Source organism: Spermophilus citellus, assembly GCF_964194105.1.
Source record: "Spermophilus citellus genome assembly, chromosome: 9".
In the NCBI taxonomy this organism is placed as follows: Eukaryota; Metazoa; Chordata; class Mammalia; order Rodentia; family Sciuridae; genus Spermophilus; species Spermophilus citellus.
The window spans coordinates 49,979,018-50,001,510 of record NC_138191.1 but is presented as its reverse complement, the minus strand read 5'-3'; the positions used below and the strand labels follow the sequence as shown (position 1 = coordinate 50,001,510).

Below are 22,493 nucleotides of genomic sequence, written 5' to 3'. Positions count from 1 at the left end.
TAGCCTTAAAAGGGTAATTTGACATTCTACTACTTCTGACAGATTTACTTTGTATTCAGTGTTATACAAAAGATAGATTTAAGGTATGTTCAGAGAGGTCAGAAGTAGAGGAAGGGGTAAATATTCTGACATATTCATAATAAGCTGAAACCTATTTGGATTTTTTTTTTTTAAAGATCATGGAAGCAAGCTCTTTCAATTTTATTTCATTGAAGCTTTATAATTGTAAATTATAAATTGTAAATAGTAGTTGGGTTCATCCTAACAAACTCCTACATGCACAAAAATCAATTTCAGTTCATAATCCCCTCCTCTCCCCTTCTATCTCCCCCACTTCCTCTAGTCTACTAGACTTCCTTTCACTTGTCTGTTAATTTGTATTTGATTGGTTCTTTATGTAAATCTTATCCTTCTTTCCCCTTTTTCCTTATTTTACTTGAGCTTCCACATATAAAAGAAAACATTTGACTTTTGAGTTTCTAAGTTTGGCCAATTTCATTTAGCATGATATTCTTCATTTCTACCCATTTACTGGCAAATGACATAATTTCCTTCTTTTTAATGACTGAGTAGAACTCCATTGTGTGTGTGTGTGTGTGTGTGTGTGTGTGTGTGTACACCACAATTTCTTTCCTTTTTTTAAATACCTTTTATTTATTTATTTTTATGTGGTGCTGAGGATTAAACCCAGCACTTCACATGTACTAGAGCTCTACTGCTGAGCCACAACCCCACCCTATATACCACAATTTCTTAATTAATTCATAATTATAATTATTAATTCATATTGATAGGCATCTGGGTGATTCCATAATTTAGCTATTGTGAGTTGTGCTGCTGTAAACATTGATGTGGATGTGCTGTTATCTGCTGATTTTAGATCTTTTGGGAAAAAGCAGTAGGATAGCTGGGTCATATGGTGGTTCCATTCCTAGTTTTTTCAGGAATCTCCAAACTGCTTTCCAAAGTGGTTCCTATTCAAATCTTAAAGGGACTAAAACTTTAAAGTAGTTGACCTAAGAATGTTACCTGCTTTTTTTTTTTTTTTTGTTTTTAAGCTGAAACTTAATTCCCTGGCTTTCTAAAATCCTTTAGTTCTGATAGAATTGTCTGTAGACTAATTATAACTTGTATAAATACCAAGTTTTAAATTTTACAAAGAGGTATACCATTACAAGATCAAAACTTAGTTATAGACTGACTTTATAACTAATACTTTTAAAATAGGCCCAAAGCTGCCTCTTTTTTCCTCCTCTAACTCATTCAAAGGTAGAAGGCATTTGTATATGTCAATCTCTTCAAGTAATTAAATAACTAAAGATCTTGTCCAAAAGGTACTTGAATGAGTTCAAAGGTCTAAAAATGTTATACCACTACTAGCTGATGTCAGTTCAACTTTTTGCCTCTCAGTAATTGATCTAGTTTTCTTTTGCATTATGCTTGTCTTAGGTGTAAATGCAGACAAGGTTGGAATTGATGCTGCTGAAATGCTGTTAGCTAATCTTAGACATGGTGGAACTGTGGATGAGTTTCTGCAAGACCAGGTAATGACACTTTTAGCTTGAAAACCTTTCATCCTATTAGATTTGAACATCTGCTAATTGGATCAAATAAAAATTTTGATCATTAATTATTACATACTCATTAGCAAGTCCTATTTTATTACTTTAAAATGTTATTCTGGAGTTTATATTCCTAACATTTCAGTCCTCATCCTGTTGTCTACAAAGTTTGATACATTAGCTTCTTTCTTAAAATAATTTCTTTACTTGGACTGAAATAATGTATTTTTCCATCTCACTGGTTCTATGTTCTGGTTTCTTTTGCTAGTTTATTATCATTTTCTTCTTCTCAACTTCTAAATTTTGAAGAGCCTCTTGATCTATATTCACTCCCCTGGTTATTTTGTCCAGTCTCATGGCTTATCTATTTGCAGACGACTCCCAGATTTATATCACTGCCCAGAACACTATTCTTAATTCCTTATTCGTTAGATCTACTATACTTACATCAGTATCTCCACTTGGGTTTATTATATACTTCACTCTCATTGAGAAGGTCCAAATAATACCTTTTTTGTAGTTCACTGTCTTTATATATTTCTTTTCTACCAAAGGAACGATGCTTAGATCAGTGTCTACATTTAGATATTTATTCCTCAGGCTGGGAGTATAGCTCAGTAGTAGAGCACTTACCTACCATGCCCTGTGTTTGATCCCTACTACCATATACACTGGAATAGGAAGAAAAATATTCCTCAAGATTTCTTGATCATTTTTTTTTTTATGACAGTTTTCCATGTATACTTACTTCTTGTTCTGGTCTATTCTGTTATATTCCCAGTAATTCTGTATTAGTTTATTTATTTACCTGTTTAAAAAAAAATGTTAAAAGTGGGGCATGGTGGCACACATCTGTAATCCCCATGACTTGGGAGGCTGAGACAAGAGGATTGCTAGTCTAGGTGAGCTAAGTAACTTAGCAAGTCCTTGCCTTAAAATAAAAATTAAAAGGGCAGGGACTGTAACTCAGTGGTAGAGTACCCCTGGATTCAAACCTCAAAAAATAAAATTATTATAAGAGTAGAGGAAATTTGTCATATTTTATATGTTAGTTTGATGAGATAATTGATCTAATTAAATGTATCAACTTCTCCATATTTTATTCTTAGACATTAATTTTTAAAATTCTATACAGCAAATTGCTGCTAAGCATTTTTGTTTCTTTATTTTTGTAGTTGTAGATGGACAGCTTGCCTTTATTTTATTTGCTTATTATATTTTAGTTTATTTTATTTGCTTATTCGCTGCTAAGCATTTTTATACTACATTACAGACTTTTAGTAACAGTTTTCCATCATCTTCTAAGGACTTCTAGAAATCTAAAGAAACAGTAATTCTTTTTTAGCCATCTGATTTCTAGTAGTATTTTCATTGTGAATAGCAGAATTATAATTCTGAATATTAGTAAATGTCTGATACTTTTCTTCTTTTTTTTCAATAGCTGATTATTTTCATGGCATTAGCCAATGGAGTTTCCAGAATAAAAACAGGACCAGTTACACTCCATACACAAACTGCTATACATTTTGCTGAACAACTAGCAAAGGTGAGTATTGCATTAGAAAGAGTAATAGGGTGATGGTTTAATAAACATGAAGCCCAATGGTAATTGTAATTGCTACTACTCACTGAGTATTTCCTCTGTGGCATTTAGCCAACTCAGCAGTTTATATGAAGCATCTTTATTTTATTTATTTATTTTGGGGGTATTAGGTATTGAACCTAGGGACGCCTAAACATTGCACTTTTTTATATTTTTGTTTAGAGACAGGGTCTTGCTGAGTTGTTTAGGGCTCGCTAAGTTGCTGAGGCTGGCTTTGAACTCTCAATCCTCCTGCCTCAGCCTCTGCTGGGATTACAGGAATGCACCACTGTGCCTGGCTCTCTGAAGTTTCTTATTCTGCATAACCAGATAGGTAGCTATTTATTATTATTATCTTACCTATGAGTAAAGTGAGGCAGAGAATAAATTCTTCAATGCCATTTACTTTCTTAGTGCAGAGCTGGGCTTTGAGCAAATCCAGACCTCATATTGCAAGCCCTAAAATTCTAAAGAATTCATAGTTGGCTGTGAAGTTAAATATTCATATGAAATTTTAAATGTTCTATTTATTTATTTATCTCATTTGGTTGTTAAAATATTTACTGATATTCTAACATTGATCAATCTTCTTAAATTTAGAGGGGTTTAAGCCAGCCTCAGCAACTTAGCAAGGCCTGGGCAACTTAGTAAGACCTATCTCAAAATAAAAAAATTTTAAAAGGACTGGGGATGAGCCAGGTGCAGTGGCGCACACCTGTAATCCCAGCAGCTCAGGAGGCTGAGGCAGTAGGATCAGGAATTCAAAGCCAGCCTCAGCAAAAGTGAGGCATTAAGCAGCTTATTGAGACCTTGTCTCTAAATAAAATAAAAATAGGGCTGGGGATGTGGCTCAGTGGTTGAGTGTCCTTGAGTTCAATCCCCAGTACCAAAAAAAAAAAAAAAAAAAAAAAAGGACTAGGGAATATGGCTCAGGGATTGATGCCTTTGGGTTCATGTTCTGGTTTCTTTTGCTAGTTTGTTATCATTTTCTTCTTCTCAACTTCTAAATTTTGAAGAGCCTCTTGATCTATATTCACTCCCTTGGTGTGATCTATATTCACTCACTTTACTCATAGGTAAGATAATAATAATAAATAGAAAGTTTGCAAAATAGAGGGAAAAAAATGGGCTTTAATTCTGCCTTACCAATAGACCCACTCTTGACATATAGGTATTTTCCCCCAAACTTAAATTGTTTCCTCTGATGTTTGTAATTAATAGACACCATTTCTTGTTCTTCTCAGTAACGTGTAGCATATTTCTCTTAGTATATTTCTCTCTCTCTCTCTCTCTCTTTTTTTTTTTGGTGCAGTACTGGTACTGAACCAAGGACTAAGATGCATTGCCAGCCCTTTTTATTTTTTATTTTGAGACAGGGTCTTGCTTAGTTGACCAGGCTGGACTCAAGTTATAGTATAATTTTATAAAGTGATGTAAAATTTATGGCTCAATTTTATGAAGGTGCTGACCTTATTTTTTTTAAAATAAAAATAATGCACACTAGTAAAAATAAGAAATTAAATATTATATATACCAAGTAAAAGCCACTACTTCTCTACTCTTCTTTTTATATAATTCTTAATAACATACACTCTTTTTTGTTATTATAAAGATTAGATAGGTTTTGATTAAATTTTAGGTAAGGTCTAAGAGAATTAAAGGCAAGATTTTTTTTCTGATGAAAAGAGTTAACTCTTTTTAAATTCTATGTATACTTTTTTTAAATTTGGTTTTTAATTGGACACAATACCTTTATTTATTTATTTTTATGTGGTGCTGAAGATTTAACCCAGGGCCTCTAATGTGCTAGACGAGCACTCTACCCGTAAGCCATAACAGCCTTCTACATATACTATATTTATAATGATTACTTATCTTCTCTTACAGATTAGTAGTAGTTTTAATTATTATAGTCTTCACTTTATAGTACTTTGCATACAGTAGACACGTTATTTTAAGTGAATACATAAAGGGAAGTGCTTTGAACAGGAAATTTATAGCTCTCACTTCTTGTTTTATTGTATTATGTTTTTAACTGAGTGGCATGAGTATTTCTTTCTTTTTTTAAAAAAAAAATATTTTGTTTTAGTTGTAGTTGGACACAATACCTTTATTTTATTTTTATGTGGTGCTGAGGATTGAACCCAGCGCCCCACCCGTGCTAGGCAAGTGCTCTACCGCTGAGCCACAATCCCAGCCTCTATGAAAGTTTCTTTATATTTTTGTGTCTTAGTGGAGATAGTTCATCTGTAAAATCTGAGACTTGAAGGCCAGTTGCAGTGGCACACTCTTGTAATTCCAGCAACTTGGGAGTCTGGGACAGGAGAATCACAAGTTCAAAGCCAGCCTCAGCGATGGTAAGGTGCTAAGCAACTCAGTGAGACCCTGTCTCTAAATAAAATACAAAATAGGGCTGGGGATGTGACTCAGTAGTTGAGTGCCCCTGAGTTCAATCCATGCTACAAAAAAAAAAAATCTGAGATTTGAGTTGAGTGTCATGTTGCATTTTTGTAATCTCCCAGTGGCTCAGGAGACTGAGACAGGAGAATCGCAAGTTCAAAGCCAGCCTCAGCAATGGTGAGGTGCTAAGCAACTTAGTGAGATCCTGTCTCAAAATAAAAAATAAAAATGGCTGGGGATGTCGCTCAATTGTTAAGCTCCCCTGGGTTTAACCCCCCCCCCCCCCAAAAAAAAAAAAATCTGGGACTTGAGCTGGATAGTCTCTTAAGGCTTCTTATATAGGTTTAAACGTGGACTAGAAATGATTTCCATAACTATTAACTTGCATTTCATGTTTTCATTATGTAGATAATTTTTTTTTTAAGAGAGACTGAGAGAGGAGAGAGAGAGAGAGAATTTTTAATATTTATTTTTTAGTTCTCGGCGGACACAACATCTTTGTTGGTATGTGGTGCTGAGGATCAAACCCGGGCCGCACGCATGCCAAGCGAGCGCGCTACCACTTGAGCCACATCCCCAGCCCATTTATGTAGATAATTTGAAAAATACCTGCATATACAGACAAATACACAAACACACAGGCATAAAAACACACACACACACACAAAACTATATAAAAATTTTGGTTATCTAGCTCAGTATTCAGCATTCACTCCCAGTAATTTCAAGTGTCCACTGTATGTCAGTACACTGTCAGTGTAAAACTGAATCTGTACTCAGTTTTGATTTTAAATCAGTTTTGTTAAACTGAATCACATTTGCTTTCAAAATGATCATGTTTCCAGAATATAGTGACAGAGATCAACTGTAGTTAACAAGTGAAAAGTACAATGTTAAGCCTAATAAGATAGAAGAAGGTATTAGTCACCACCACCATCCCACCTTACTCCTTTCCTTCTCTGAACTAGATCTTTCTGAGTAATGTATTTAGGGAATTAAATTGGCAAGAAAAATTTAGTGATATTAAATGATAATTTCATACTTGACAGGATAAAAAGTTAAATGTTTGAGTTCTGCATTTTAGACAAATTTTTAGGGAACAGAGAGAGAAGGTGCATTATAACCAACAGTTGAGATTTCAAAATTGGTATTTGCCTAGGGTTCTCTTCTGGGAGTTTGGGTCCATTAAGTATGAAGTGGAGACCTACCATCCGTATTCTGACAGTTCTACAAGAATGTATACCTCTGAGCAGGAACCATCGTTTTAGAACAAAATATGTTTTCTCTAGGCTATTGAATTTGTCATGAATTGTTTAATTTTTGTCTCTAGCTTTGAGAAATGGGTGTGATATCTGCGTACTTATGCTAGAATTATGATCTCTTTATTCTTTTCATATTATTTATATACTAAATATTCTGGTTTCAGGCTAAATTTACTGTGAAGAAATCAGAAGATGAAGAAGATTCCTCTAAAGACACTTATATTATTGAATGCCAAGGAATTGGGATGAGAAATCCAAATCTATAGTGTATTTACCTCTTAAATGATACCTCAGTGATGTATCCCACTAACTTATTTTATGTATACTACAAAACAGCGAATGTTATTAAAGGGCCTGACTAAATTTGGATATGAAATATGTTCTAGATTTATTGAGAATGCTTCATCAAATTAATCTTACTTTAAATATCTCCTGTGATATGGGCAATAAAATGTAAAAATTGATGGATATGTATGATAGTCAATTTCAACATTAAATTATTAAAATATTCTTTATACCTGAAGTAAATGTTTTTCTGTATATAATTAAGTCAGAGATATAGCTTTGATCAGTCTCCTAATCCAGTTTCACTTTCTGAGATTTCAATTGCCTAGAGTTAGCCCTGGTCCAAAAATATTATATGGAAAATTCCAGACATAAATATTTCACCAATTTTAAATGGCACTTCATTCTGAGTAGCATGATGAAATCTCATACCTTTTGCTGTCCTGATTGGGATGTGAATTATTTGTCTCTGTATTTATATTATATACACCACCTGCCTCTTTTTTTTTAAAGAGAGAGTGAGAGAGGAGAGAGAGAGAATTTTTAATATTTATTTTTTAGTTCTCGGCGGACACAACATCTTTGTTGGTATGTGGTGCTGAGGATCGAACCCGGGCCACACGCATGCCAGGCGAGCGCGCTACCGCTTGAGCCACATCCCCAGCCCCACCACCTGCCTCTTAATTGCTTAGTAACTGTCTTGGTTATCAGATCAGCTATCATAATATTGGAATGCTTTTGTTCATGTAAACCTTATTTTACAGGATAATGGACCCAAGGTATAAGAGTAGGGATTCTGTCCATTTAGATATGCCAAAGAAAAGCTGTAAAGTTCTCCCTTTACATATCATCTTACACCATTGTAAGAGTATATATACTACAGTAAGAGAGAAACCACAATCACATAACTTTTATTTGAAAATACAATCAAGCATTGCTTAATAACAGGAAAACATTCTGGGAAATGTATTGGTAGGTAATTTCATTGTGCAAATGTCATAGATTGTACTTACACAAACACACATAGTATAGGTTAATCATTTGATGCAGCCTCTTGATGCAATAAAGAGACAAGGTAAATACAAATGTATGAAGCTGCTATTAACACAGTATACTGTTTTTACAATAAACTTTATTTTATAACTAGAAGGAGAATAATGTAAAATATAGTATAAGTATTATCATTTTTTTTCCTTCTTAATACAGTGCCAAGGATTTACGCCAGGGCCTTACACATGCTAAGCAAGTGCTGTACCACAGAATTACAATCCACAGCTCTATTATCAAGGATTACATGCAGTACATAATTGTGCTATACTTTTTTACGTCTGACAGCACAGTAGATAACCACCAGCATCACCACAAATATATGAATAATGCATTGCACTATAATGTTATGGATATGGTGATAAGAACTTTATGATGGTTCATATCTGTAATGATCTTAAGGGACCACTGTAATATATGCTGTCCCTAATTGGTCAAAATGTCATTGAGTAGTGCATCATCTATTGTTTTAATTGCTCTGATTTATTATTAGTTATTGTTGCTAATCTCTTACTGTGCCTAATTTATAAATTAAGCTTTATCATAGGTATGTTTGTATTGAAGGAAAAAAAACATGTAAATATAGGATTTTGTACTATCTGCAGTTTCAGGCATTTACTGGGAGGAGTCTTTGAACTTGTCCCCCATGGTTATGGGGGGACTGTTGTGTTGTTTTAATCTCTTTGCTGAAATCATATGTAAAATATAATGAGACAACTTTATATATAAGTGAACTGCTATATCAATAATAATATTTAAGAGGTATTGTCTCATCCCAATTATATATCCTTCTATCTAGTGGTCACTTGGTAAATGTTAAATTTCAATCTAATGAATATGTTTTGAAAGCCAACAATTAGAGTTGCAAATTTTAACCCTAGTGGTTTGGCCAACTTCAGCCCAAGATGTTTTTTGTTTGGCTTATATTAAAAAATAATTGAGTGGCTTTAGAATGGACTGTGCTTTCATCACTCTATTATTTTATACACAGCCTGTTTCCACATTTAGATGATTTCCTGGGCCCTGTAGGCTGTTGAGGTTGTGACTCAAATGAAACCAGTTAGGTGTATCAGTTTAATACACTGAACAGTGAGGAAGGAATTCATTACAACTTGGGTCTGTCTTGGACCTTATTTGGTGAATAATTCAAATTTAGTTGAAGATGTAAATCCAGAAGATGGTATTATAACACATTCATGGCATCCTGAATTAGTCTGTATAGAAAAATATTTTTAAAAAAATTCCACACGCACAGTTATTATTCTTACGTTTGTCAGTGACTGCTATGGCCTTGAAAAGTTTAATTCAGTTTGTTTTAAAGATGATGACAATACTATTACTTGATATTGATATTTTCACAAATTCGTAAGTTTATGAATTGCTCCTTTTTAACAGCTGGTATCTTTATATTTTTAGAGTAAACTTTTTTGGAGTAAAACTATACTTATGGTATAGTTATTAGGCTCTGTTAAATTTGGGGGTCTTCAGGCTGATGTGATCCTCACTGCTTCTGATGGGATATGCTAAAAATGTTGAAAAGGTAGGCTAGAATGCAGAGATTGGGGATCTAGGAGTGAGAGATGTAAACTCAACAGTGTAGTGGTGAGTGTATGATTAATCTGGGGTTGGGTTTGTCACTGTTACTGAGTCTCAGCTTTGGTAAAACAAAGGAGGGACAACTGCAAAGAAAAATTTTAAGTCCCAAGTGACTTTAGTTTCTATTTTCCCAGACCGATTTCTATTTTTATTCTATATCTAAAATTCTATTTCAATAAGTTTGTTTTAGACCAACAAATATGAGTAGTTCTGTTGATTTGACACAGTATGTTTGACAGTCTTTAAGATTTTTCTTTAAACTAGTGGTCTTCAAATAGGGGTGTTCATACTTGGAGTTTCACAAAGCCTTTCTACAAGTTTCAGTTTGCTGATACCATAAGTTTAATTTAAAGAACTGGTTTCCAAGTTCTCTGCTTAAATATGTATTTCCTTCTTGAGTTGCCTGAAGTCAAGGTAGGGCTTCCAGGTTCTCCTTTTTAACTATTCTCTTAACTATTCTTCCTCTTTACAAAAGAAAAGTTTATTTTTTTACCCAATCTGACCATGCTCTGGTACATTCCCACAGAGTCTTAAGAAAATCTCCAGGTCACTAAATAAGCAATTGGACATGTTAGTCTTTGAAAGCTTGTTCAAAGATACAAACTTGCATCTTGTTTTTAAATTTTGTATGATTTTAAATAAGGAAGAAAAAAGCTGCAGTGTTTACTTTTAACAGATCAATATTGCATTTTTAAATAGAACTTTTTTCCTGATGAGTAGAAATACTTTCATTAAGTTTGCCAAAAGGCTCATAGAATACTTAAATTTCTCTTTTTCTTTCTTTCTTTTTTTTTTCTTTTGTTTTGTTTTCACTTTGAAAGTTTACTGTTTAGTGTGAATTAAGTACTTGGCTTTCTATTCATCCCTACCATGTGAAATATGTTATAGTTTCTATAATCTATATTGTTAATGTTCTACAAATAATGCCTATAATCAGTAATACATATTTTTAAGAACCCTTCCTTACTTGGTAATCTTTTTGATATTGTTTTCCAATGAACCTTATCTCATTCCAACAATTAACAATAATCATTCATGATAACATGATTTTATTTTGGGAAAAAAGCTTCAATCTCTTATGACATATTTCCAGTAAAATTTTACTTTTTTATGTATAATATTTCAAATGAATTTTATGGTCAGTTGTTTAGTAATATATTCTTCAGAAGAAACTAAAAGTTTTAAGAGTTGTGTTCAATGAAAAATTTTAAATGTAATGCAAATTAATACATATTTTTATGTTAGAGAAATATGATGAAGTGAACCATTAAGCATAAAAATATATTAAAATAAATAGTGGAGAAGAGGAATGTATTTTTTCAGTTTCAGAAAATAGATACAAAGAGCTATGGTGTTTAGATACCCCGTGGATAACTTTTAGAGTGGTGGAATAATTTTATTTTTAAATGGAAATATAAAACTAAAATTAGATATTTTGTTATATAACTATTGAAACTTAAGATGAAAATTTTTATTTCAACTTAAAAATGTATAAGGATAGTAGTATTTTTAAATTTTAGGAGGTTTATGACCAGAAATATTTGAAGTCAACTGTATTCAATTAATTTTTTTAAAGTAAAGCTACTAATTTAATATCCAGCTTTTCTACATATAGTACATCTAACTGTCCAATAAATTTTCTGTGGTGATGGAAATTACTATTACTATATCTTAACTGTCCAATAAGGAACCCACTAGCCATATAGTTTTTGAACCTTATTTTGTCTAGTCTAACTGGGGAAGTTTAATTTTGGTTTTGATTAATTTAAATAGTTACATATGCTAGTAGCTGCTATTTTGGATGATACTTATGTATTTTGTGCTGGGGGATGAGCCCAAGAACACTCTACCGCTGAGCTATATACCCAATCCTTTTTATTTTTATTTTTTTATTTTGGGACAGTCTCTCACTAAGTTTCCTAGACTGGCCTTGAACTTATGATCCTTTTGCCTCAGCCTCCTGAGTTGCTGGGATTATAGCCATGCACCACATACCTGGCTTATTTTTGAATTTTATATTCTCTCTTAACATTAAGTACTAAGAAGGAACATTTGAGGAAAATCACTTGGAGCCAACATTTGGAGTTTAGATGGTTCCACAATGACAAGGTTTGTGTCACCCTGGAGAAAACAGTGAATGTTTCCAGTATTTTTTCCACATTCTTGTTCTCTGAAGGAGGGAGAAGAGTTGTTAATCTAATTGGTGAGACTGCCTTCTGTGGTAGACCCCACCTGCTGCTACTACAGCAGAGGAGGTAAGGACAAGCAGTTCCTCCTTTTCCCTGCCCCTTTGTGAAAGGATGCTATTAAATGAGGGGATTTTTGAAACCTGTGATCCTTCAGGCAACTGACAGGGCAAGTTTGCTCAGTGTCTGTCTTGAAGTTTCTTCTCCCTCCCTGGAAGGTGTTAAGCCTAATTTTAAGGGAGGATAGGAGGTGGCTCTTCTTAAGCCTCAGGTCTCAGCTTTCTTGCTCCCCTGTTTCAAAAAATAAACAGTAAGATAAAAAAATAAATAGGGCTGAGGATGTGGCTCAGTGGTTAAGCGTCCCTGGGTTCAATCCCTAGTACCAAAAAAGTAAAAATAAAAAAGAATAGTAGTGTAGGGAAATGAGTAACATGATCTTTAGATGTTATCAGGTGGGCGGGGCAGGTCAGGACAGATGTCCAACTCAGTGAGGATTGTCAAATCACTCCATTTTTTCTTCTGTTGTAGTATCACCTCTTTCTTCCCTGTTCTGACCCTAGCACAAATCTCCTATGTTCATAATTGGGCAACAGAGTGGTAACCCTTCATTTAATATCTGTAAAGGTCAAGCACTGTACAGCACTATGCAGGCTGTCATGGGGGAGATAGAACCTCCTGGACCACCATGCAAGATGCAGTTATTTGAAGCCATTGTTTGCCAAATATATGTAAAGCATATACTGGTCTGTAAGAGTTTAAGAGGAATTGGAATTTGGGGGTAGAAACCCTGAGGCAACCATTTCCAACCCAAATGGATCCATCTTACCAAATCTTTCATGCGGCTTATTTTGAGTTTGTGCTATTTCAGTGGTCCCCGAAGCATATTGGTCCCCCAAAACATATTTCAGTATGACGTATGTTCTTAAATCAGGGTTTAGTCAGGAAAAATAGGAACCACATTTGGTATCGCAAAGAAAGTTGAGCTTATTCAGAAAACTCACTAATAGTTGTTGGAAAGCTAACAATAAAGAGCAAAGAGAAGACACTGAGGTAACCAGAGATTAATAAGTTATAGAAGTGGTTAACATCCTAGGAATGGGGAAATAAAAGGTAAGAGTGTGATTACCAGAACCTAGCAGTTTGAAGGAGGGGCACTTTGGGACTACAATCAGATTTCTCAGCAAGGGACACTTTTCAGCTGATGATCTGACCTTATAGCATTGTAGTTAGTACACAGACTGGTAGGGGGAGGTGCAACCTCATAGATTCCAGTGGCTTGGCACAGCAGGTGAGCTAACATTTCAACTGCTGAGGGGGGCACAGGGAAGGTGTGTGGCAGGGTCAGTGACAGAACTGAAAGGCTTGAAGCCAGTCTGCTGCAGCTGCGAAACAATCCTGAAGGAAAGGTATTTTCCCTTCCCCCGCTTCCTAAGTTAATTTTCCCTAACTAAGATTGCTCTTACCATGATTTCAGTTCTGTTATTTTCAAACCACTTAGGCACAGATTATTGCAGTCTCACCAGTGATATTCTCTATAATATCAGTAATTTTCAAATTTCTTTGGGGAAATATAAAATCCCAGCTTGGGGATATAACTCTGTGGTAAAGCATTTGTCTAGTACACCTAAGTATACCTAACGCCTTGTTGGGTTTGATACCCAATACAAAAAAAAAAAAAAGTAAAATTCCAGTCCATTCCACCCTCAGGAAATTCTGAATGGAAAATTCTGGGTGGGACCTGTTTTCCAAAGGACCCTCCCAAGTAACTTGGGTTTAGGTGGTCCATATAACACTGCTCTACGTTTACAGGTGGCTCCAAGAAGGCTGGGAAAAACTGAGGAAGGATTCAAGTAAGGCTAGGGAAGAAACAGGTGCAAGTTGTTGTTCTGTTGTGAATAGAATCCAATTCCAGAAACACAAGTTGAAAGACAACCCAAAATCTTTTTTGCCTTTGCTTAACATTGATTCAAAATGTAGCACATCACTGCACTCACATTACCAACCTAGGTATGCAGAACAGCTCTCTATCTGCATGAGAAAGGCCATACAACATAATGGATGCTGGTATCAGATTGCTCTTCCAGGACCATATCACAGCTGCCTCCAAAGCCTGCAGAAACAAATAGATGAATACAAGCTTCCCTGCTTCTTAGTTGTCTAGGTAAATTAACTGAGCCTTGGATTTTTCATGGGAATAATATTTTTTAGCTGTTACAGAAGTATGACTTGAATTAGAATATTTAATTGTTTTAGACCTAATTTCTTTCTTAAAACAAGACTAGAACATTTGATATCTTTTCTAGCTCCAGATTTCTTCATATATTATTTGAGGATTCTATTCTAGTGTAATTCAAGTAAAAACATTCAGATACTTGCAGAATGCAAAATCTTCTTTAGGCAGAAAATGTTTTCATAATCATATTCCTAAGTTGAGTAAGACAGGTAAGGTAGTAATAGCTTCAGGCAAAATGATTCTAGCTGGCACTGCTACAGATCTCTGGAACAAAGCATGCATTTTGGATCTGATAAGAGCAGCTTTATCAGATAAGTCCTGTGAACATCCTCAGTGGACTTTTTCATGGAAAAAGGAGTGCCCAGTGATGAGAAGCTGGAGTTGTGACACACTGACCCTGGAGTTAATGGTCTCAAAGTAGGGTATATGAAGAGTGACGTTAAATTTCTGAGGAGCCTTTGAGCTAAATAGGACATAGCATCTCATCTCACTCCTGATGTGTCTCAGATTTCTCCATTCTCTATCAATATGAGTGTATAAAAGAGAAAGATTTCCCTCTCAAAACACAGAAGCTTGGATTCCTGCCTTTCTCCACTTTCTTTGGCTTTTCTGGCACTCACCTTGTCCACTCCAATACGTTGTTTAGGTTTATGTAGACAACTGACCTTTATTGCTTAGTGTGGATTCTGAGGTACAAACACTTGAGATTTTTTTCTCAAACGGACTTCATATTATTTAGTTGGCTTTACTGAAGCCCCATGTTTTGCACACTTGCCAAAAAGGCTTAGGGGCTTACAGTACTAAAAAGTTATTCTTCTTGGCATTCCATTTAGCTCTTAGATCTCTGTAAGGGTCTCCCCCTGGGATTATAGTTACTCTGAGTGGTGCCCCCCCATCCCCATTCTGAAGAATTTTCTTTTCCCTGGAAGACTCTTTCATTCACTCTGGTAGGCAGGATCATTGAGTCAAGGGGGAAACTGAGAGTAGGAAACTCGGTTTTAAAGTCAATGAAAAAGTCAAGAATGAAGCACAAAAGGAAAAGGAAGTGCTGCTCTCAAGACACAGTAGGATAAAGTTTGTGAAAGTCAAGAGTCATGGGAAGGTTACAGGTCATATTAGGAGGGCATTCAAAAAACCAGTAGTAGGGCTGGGGTTGTGGATAAATGGTAGAGTGCTGCCTAGCATGCATGAGGCACTGGGTTTGATCCTCAGCACTACATAAATATAAAAATAAAGACATTGTGTCTACCTAAAACTAAAAAATAAATATATTTTTTTAAGTTTTTTTTTATTATTGGTTGTTCAAAACATTACATAGTTCTTGACATATCATATTTCATACATTTGATTCAAGTGGGTTATGAACTCCCATTTTTACCCCAAATACAGATTGCAGAATCACATCGGTTACACATCCACTGTTTTACATATTGCCATACTAGTGTCTGTTGTATTCTGCTGCCTTTCCTATCCTCTACTATCCCCCCTCCCCTCCCCTCCCCTCCCATCTTCTCTCTCTACCCCATCTACTGTAATTAATTTCTCCCCCTTGTTTCTAAAAAATAAATATTAAAAAAAAGAAGTAGCTACAGAGTACCACAGACAAGGAGACCTTGAAACTGAGCTGCAGTCCACTCCAGAAAGGGAGCACCTTGCGTGCTCTTGTTGCTATATTGCTGAATTCTTACTGGGTGAGCACCCAGGTGACTTACTTTCCCAGGTAGGCTGGTCCAGTGAGGGCTAAAAACACACCTTCCCCTCAGAGAATATGTTTTAATCAGCTTTTTCATTGCTGTGACCAAAATACATAACAAGAACAATTAGAGAAAGAAAATTTTATTTTTGGATCACAGTTGCAGAGTTTTCAGTCCATAGATGGCTGACACCATAACTGGGCCTGAGGTAGAGCAGAACGTCATGGCGAAAGAGTGTGATAGAGGAAAGAAGCTCAGGACGTAGTCACAACCCACCTGCCTACAGTTACCTCCCAGTTATTATATACTAGTGAATTAATGTGCTAAATTAGGGTAAAGCTTTCATAACCCAATCATTCATATTTAAACTTTCTTGCATTATCTTACACATGAGGAATGGGGGGACACCTCATATCTACACCATTACAGACATGTTTGTAATCCAGAACTACATTCTAGCTGTTGGTAAAAGTTGCACTGATTTTTCATTAATTTGGCTGTTGTAACTTCTCTCTTCCCTTCCTGAAGAAACCCTGTTCTGTCACTCTTGTGTTATCCACAAACATCCTAGATAATCTATTTTTATCAATCTCCTCATTTTCAATTTTTCTAACAGACCATATTCTTTGTATTCTCCTTCTTGGACTTCTCTCTCTTTTCCTACTTATCTCCTTTGTAGTTGATCTGTCATCACTTTTCTACTATGAGCAGATCTTTTGGCTATTTTCTTGAGTTTTTCCTTCCTTTTCTCTTTTTTTTTTAATTTTTTTAATATTTATTTTTAGTTTTTGGCGGACACAACATCTTTATTTTATTTGTATGTGGTGCTGAGGATTGAACCAGCGCCGCAAGCACGCTACCGCTTGAGCCACATCCCCAGCCCCTTTCCTTTTCTCTTGCAAGTGGTTTTTTTGTTTTTGTTTTTGTTTTCAGCTCATCACAACTTCATTCTCTGTTTCTCTCCCATTGTCAGTGCTCTTGGATAAAGTAGATATTCTCTCTCAGCAGTTCTCCTGCCCAGCCTTCTCAACATGGCTACCAACTAGAGAAAAGGTTTATTACCTTGTATTGGAATGGTTTAATATCAAACCGCATGTTTTCTACAAGAATTTTTAAAATTTTCCTAATCTATGATTATTTAAAAAAATAAATGTTAAACATATTCAGGATCATCTAGGTGTCCTTTTTTTAATAGACAAGGATTGTCACAATTTCAGTATTCAGAGTTACACATATAATTGCATAGGCACCAAAGAAAACAGGAATAGACTTAATGTGTAAGTGATGAATTTGAGCTCAGCGGAGGCTGAATGACATCACGTTGCATTGTACAGATGAATGTTTTTCAGTGATTCAAATGTAGAGAATTAGTGGGGGAAATGAATCATCACAGCACAGTGAAAAGCCTGCCAAACAAAAACAAACCTGTACTGAAGCAAGCAGTACTATGCCTAGTTTAAACCAAGTCACATCATTATTCACCTTAAATGTAATTAGTTTGAATTGTATTTTTGTTTTGGATTTTATTACAATTAACTTATAAAAATTTTAAATGGTTTTTAGTTGTATAAAAGCTATAAGCATAAGGGGTTTATAACTATTTTTCTATTTACAGATATTTATATAACATTATAATAAAAACAATTCGTCAGGCTTCTAAACTAACAGGGATCAGAGCCATCTCCTGCCTGAGACAACTTAAACTGAACAAAATATATGGAGTGACAATTTTCAAGTCATTGTTAGATATTAGGGAATGAAAGATAGTATTCCCTGAAGTATGGGAAACAAGCACAGATTACTCCTGCTGACTGCCAGTATACCGTTTAGTTTCTAGGCCATGGTACAGGGAGGGGAAAGCCAGGTAGGACCTGATGAACTTCTTGGATTGAGGATATTGACTGAATGATTGTGGAAACTTGAGTGACTACAGTATGCAGGAAAGAATTCTGGAGAAATGAGAGAGAGCAGCAGAGAAGGAAGTTCAGAGACCTGCCAAAGGTTCCCCTCAAATATTCAGTAGAGTACTGATGAGCACCTTACTATCTCAGGTTGTGAAAGAATCATCCAAGAGGAATAGAAGGAATAGCAATTGTTGCTCACACAGGACTAGAAGATGTGCCTGTCCACTGCCACCCCTACCTACCACCAAGCCAAATTTAGAAAACCTCGTAATTCATGGGGAATTATGTAGAGTATTCAGGACAGTCGTGCATCATAAATGAGGAATAATTAACCCTAGAATACATGCTGAGCTTGTCTCACCTAAGAAACTTTAGATTTAAAAGAGCCAAACTATTTCCTAGCACTATTATGTGGCCCAGAATCAATTATAGTGATATTTAAAAGAATACAAAAATATCCAGCCACCAACAAAGTAAAAAATACAACGTCTGGTATCTTAAAAGTACTAGGGTAAGGGTGCAACTTAGTGATAGAGCACATACTTAGCATGCACAAGGCCCTGGTTTCAATCCCTCGCACCAAAATAAACAAAAACTACTAGGTGATCAATATGCAGGAAAATATGACCCCAAATTATAAGAGATAAATCAATAGGAATTCACTGAGAATTGACTATAATGTAATAATTAAGACAACATTAGTTGTTATAACTGTATTCCATATGTTCAGAAAGATAAAGGAAAGATTGAACATGTTAATTAGAGAAAGGAAGACAGAGAAAGGACCCATATAGAACTTAAAGATGAACACTGTGATACTTGAGATGCAAAATACGCACATTAGACAAAATTAGACAGTGCAGAAATGTAGATTAATAAACTTGACACAATAGAAACAATGCAAAGAGTAATACAGAGGAAAAATGAATTTTAAAACATAAATAGAATATTATGCTGTGGGACAACTTGAATGGGTTAAATATACTTAATTGGAATCCCTGAAGGAAAGGGTACAGGAAAGATTTTGGGTTTTTTGTTGTTGTTGTTGTTGTTTTGTGGGGGAATACCAGGGATTGAATTTAGGAGCACTCTGCCACTGAGCCATATCCCCAGCCCTATTATGTATTTTACTTGGAGACAGTGTCTCATTGAGTTGCTTAGCACCTTGCCATTGCTGAGGCTGGCTTTGAACTCGTGATTCTTCTGTTTCAGCCTCCCAAGCCACTGGGATTACAGACATGCGCCACCACAACCAGCTGACAGGAAAATATATGAAGAAATGAAATGATAATATCTTTCTAAATTTGATGAAGAATATAAACCCACAGTTCTAAGAAGCTTAACAAACCCCAAGCATAAGAAGCAGGAAGGAAAAACATCAAGCTATAAATTACCCCAAACCAATGAAAAAAAAAATCTTAAAAGCATCCAGAGACTGACAGCAGATTTCTCTCAGAAACAATGAGGAAGAAGAATGGAGGAAACATCTTTATTGACATTAAAAAAAAAAGTAAAATAAAGTAAACAAAAATGTCTTTAAAAAGAAGGCAAAATACCTTTTCAGACCTACAAAAGTTGAAAGAATTAGCCACCAATAGATATATACCAATAATAATAATAATAATTAATAATAATAATAATAATAATACATTAATTTCTCAGATGGAAGGAAAATGATACAAAAGAAACCTAGAACTACACAAGGACTGAACACTAGGAATCATAACTGCATAGGTAAATATAGGCTTTTCTGTTAGCACAAAATGACCGGGCCAGACACAAACTTCAGGATCATCTCAGCCAAAAGGAAGTTTCATGCAGGAATGGGGTGATGCTGGCGGACCCACTTTCCTGGTGGAAAATGAGCCACTGAACAAAGGAGGGGACTGGGCTAATATGGGTTATACTGAGAGGTAACTTAATTAATGAGTGTGTCAGCTTGTGTACTCAGGAATTTGGGGTCTGTATTACTGGGCAAAAGGGGCGGGAATCCAGGGTCAGCAGTCAGTGTCTGGGATTTATCTTACTGGACCAGATGGAGGGCCTGGGGTCAGTGGTTGGTATCTGGAAAGGGTTTGTTTAGGGAAGAATTAGGCTTTGGCCTCTTCCCAGAGACTAGGTTTGATGGACACCTCCTCCCCAGGGTTTGTTTTACCACCAGGAAAGGATATATTAGGAAAGGATCACTGCTCTCAATGTATGGCCTTCTTTCTCACTCCCTTTTCCCAGGCCTTACTATTTTGGGGTTTGTGATTTTCCATATCTAATATTTTCAAAAAGAGAATAGACTGTTGAAACAAAATAATAACAATGTAGTATGGATAATATTTATAGCAATAAACCATATGACAACATATCAAAAAGACTGGAAGGAGAGAACTGAGAGTGTTCTATATAGTAAATTTCTTATATGTGAAGGAATGTAATTGGTTCTCCTTCTGTCATTGTGCCCTGACTGATAAAGACTATGAAAAATGTGTTGGAATTTTGAATGAGATCGAATTAAATTTATTTGAAGGTTTTTTGCTTTTTTGTTTTGTTTTGGTGCCAGGGATTGAATTCAGGGTCATATAATCACTGAGTCATATCCCCAGACCTCTTTTGTATTTTAGTTAGAGACAGGGTCTCACTGAGTTGCTTAGGGCCTCACTAAATTGCCAAGGCTGGCTTTGAACTCACAATTCTCCTGCCTCAGACTCCTGAGCTGCTGGGGTCACAGGCATGCACCACCATGCAGAGCTATTTGTAAGTTTTTTATTAATGAAGATGGTATGTCTCTTCATTTACTTATGTTTGCTTTAGTGTTTTAATAAGGTATTGTCATTTTTTTCAGAAAGGACTTTTACTTCTTTTTCTATTTCTAGTTACTACATGAAATGTCCTTCTTTAAAAAAGAATACAGACTTGACTTTATAGAGAAGTTTTAGGTCCATAACAAAATTGACTGGAAGGTGAGGGATTTCCTGTATGCCACTAACCTGAACACATATGAACACATATCCTCCCTGTGATAGAACTTGTTTTGGTAGATACTAAGGAATGTAATTGTGGTTGGGAGTCTCAGGACCCCTCTCGGAGAGACTCTGGCGCTCAACAAGAACCACTCGGAGGGTGGCAGAGTGATTGTCAACAACACTGAGCGCGTCCTAATGTCCTATGATCATGTGGAACTTACATTTAATGACATGAAGAATGTTCCAGAGGCCTTCAAAGGGACAAAGAAGGGCACTGTCTACCTTACCCCTTACTGGGTCATCTCTCTGTCCAAGGGGAAGGATGCCATGCAGTCCTTCATGATGCCATTTTATCTCATGAAGGACTGTGAGATCAAACAGCCTGTGTTTGGTGCAAACTACATCAAGGGGATGGTAAAGGCTGAAGCAAGAGGTGGCTGGGAAGGCTCTGCTTCATACAAGTTGACCTTCACAGCAGGGGGCGCCATCGAGTTTGGTCAGTGCATGCTCCAGGTGGCATCTCAAGCTTCCAGAGGTGAAGCCCCCAATGGAGCCTATGGGTACCCTTCCATGCCCAGTGGGGCCTATGTCTTTCCCCTACCAGTCGCCAATGGAATGTATGCCTGCCCTCCTGGATACCCCTATCCACTGCCCCCACCTGAGTTCTATCCAGGAGCTCCTGTAATGGATGGGGCCATGGGATATGTGCAGCCCCCCCCACCATCCTATCCTGGACCCATGAAGCCTCCAATCAGTGTCCCTGATGTCCCCTCCACTCCTGCAGCTGAGGCCAAGGCCTCAGAAGCAGTTGCCAGCGCCTATTACAACCCAGGCCACCCACACAACATCTACATGCCCACCAGCCAGCCTCCACCACCTCCCTACTACCCTCCAGAAGATAAGAAGACCCAGTAGACCCTGCCTACTTCCCTGTCCCCACCTCATGGGCCTTCCCTACCTCTCCTTGTGAGACTGCATCTGGCTGGGGGAGGCCAGGGAGGACCTTATTCTTCCCCTGGTCTGATTATAAAAAGTTACCAGGAACTAGTGTTGCAGGAAGGCAGGGCTCTAGCCTCTGGAGAGGTGTCCCCCCAGTTTCCCACACTAGCTCAGCCCACAGCACCCCTCTTACCATTTCTGGGGCTGTCCTGGGAGCACGGGGTGTTCCCCTTGTTCCTGTTTCACTCTAGTAGTTCCTTTCCACAGAGGGACTCTCTGGCTACCTCCTCTACTGCAGTCCAGCCCCTCAGTCTGGTAGCCAGCCTTGTGAGCTCCCCCAGACCAGCCACATGTCTTCCCTGTGGGCCAAGAGGCCCTACCAGGCCCAACTCACATTCCTTCCCCTGTCTGTGCTTAGCTCTGGAAGGCCACTGTCCCACCTGACCATCAGCCCACTTTCCATTCAGCCAGGCCTGCCTTCCCTGTTCTTGGTCTTTCTGTTGCCACTTCTGACTTCAGGAGCTTTACAACAAGCCTCCAGGGTTTAGTGGCTTCAGGGGAAGCCCACTGTGGCTGGGGATGAGGGTCCTCTGTTCCCTTGCTAGTGTTTCTAGAATTTGTTTTCCCTCTAGTCTCTTCCCTCTACAAGGGGCTTCTCAACTAGAGCTGAAGAGTACATGTCCATCCCATCATGCCATTTGGGGGCTGCGGGGTGGGCTGAGAACCATGCTGATCATAGCCTGCTGCCGGCCCCTCCGTCTGCCCCTCCCTTTAAGCATCATGCCCCCTGGATGCGCGGAGATTTGCTCGTTTGTTCCTGGACCGGCCACAAAGTGAAGAGAGATGGTT

At 36.8% G+C, this 22,493-nt stretch overlaps 2 protein-coding genes across 4 annotated transcripts in view; both read left to right on the top strand.

Annotated features, from left to right (window-relative positions):
* Positions 1 to 20,261, top strand: part of RTCA (RNA 3'-terminal phosphate cyclase) — a 46,366-nt gene extending 26,105 nt beyond the window's left edge. For 2 of the 3 annotated variants that reach the window (XM_081308858.1, XM_081308860.1), the window contains exons 9-11: positions 1,450 to 1,544; positions 3,004 to 3,108; positions 6,971 to 7,334. In XM_081308858.1, coding sequence (XP_081164984.1) covers positions 1,450 to 1,544; positions 3,004 to 3,108; positions 6,971 to 7,072 — 302 coding nt within the window. In that variant the 3' untranslated portion in view covers positions 7,073 to 7,334. Of the gene's footprint in view, positions 1 to 1,449; positions 1,545 to 3,003; positions 3,109 to 6,970; positions 7,335 to 18,963 lie in introns of those variants that run through there. The other variant, XM_081308859.1, reaches the window with a different exon arrangement.
* Positions 20,262 to 20,785: 524 nt separating this feature from the next.
* On the top strand, positions 20,786 to 21,874 carry LOC308657299 (WW domain-binding protein 2-like). Its single transcript, XM_081308861.1, has one exon. It carries the CDS (start codon positions 20,901 to 20,903, stop codon positions 21,618 to 21,620), a length of 720 nt encoding a protein of 239 aa, XP_081164987.1. The 5' UTR covers positions 20,786 to 20,900; the 3' UTR covers positions 21,621 to 21,874.
* The last annotated feature ends 619 nt before the right edge of the window (positions 21,875 to 22,493 follow it).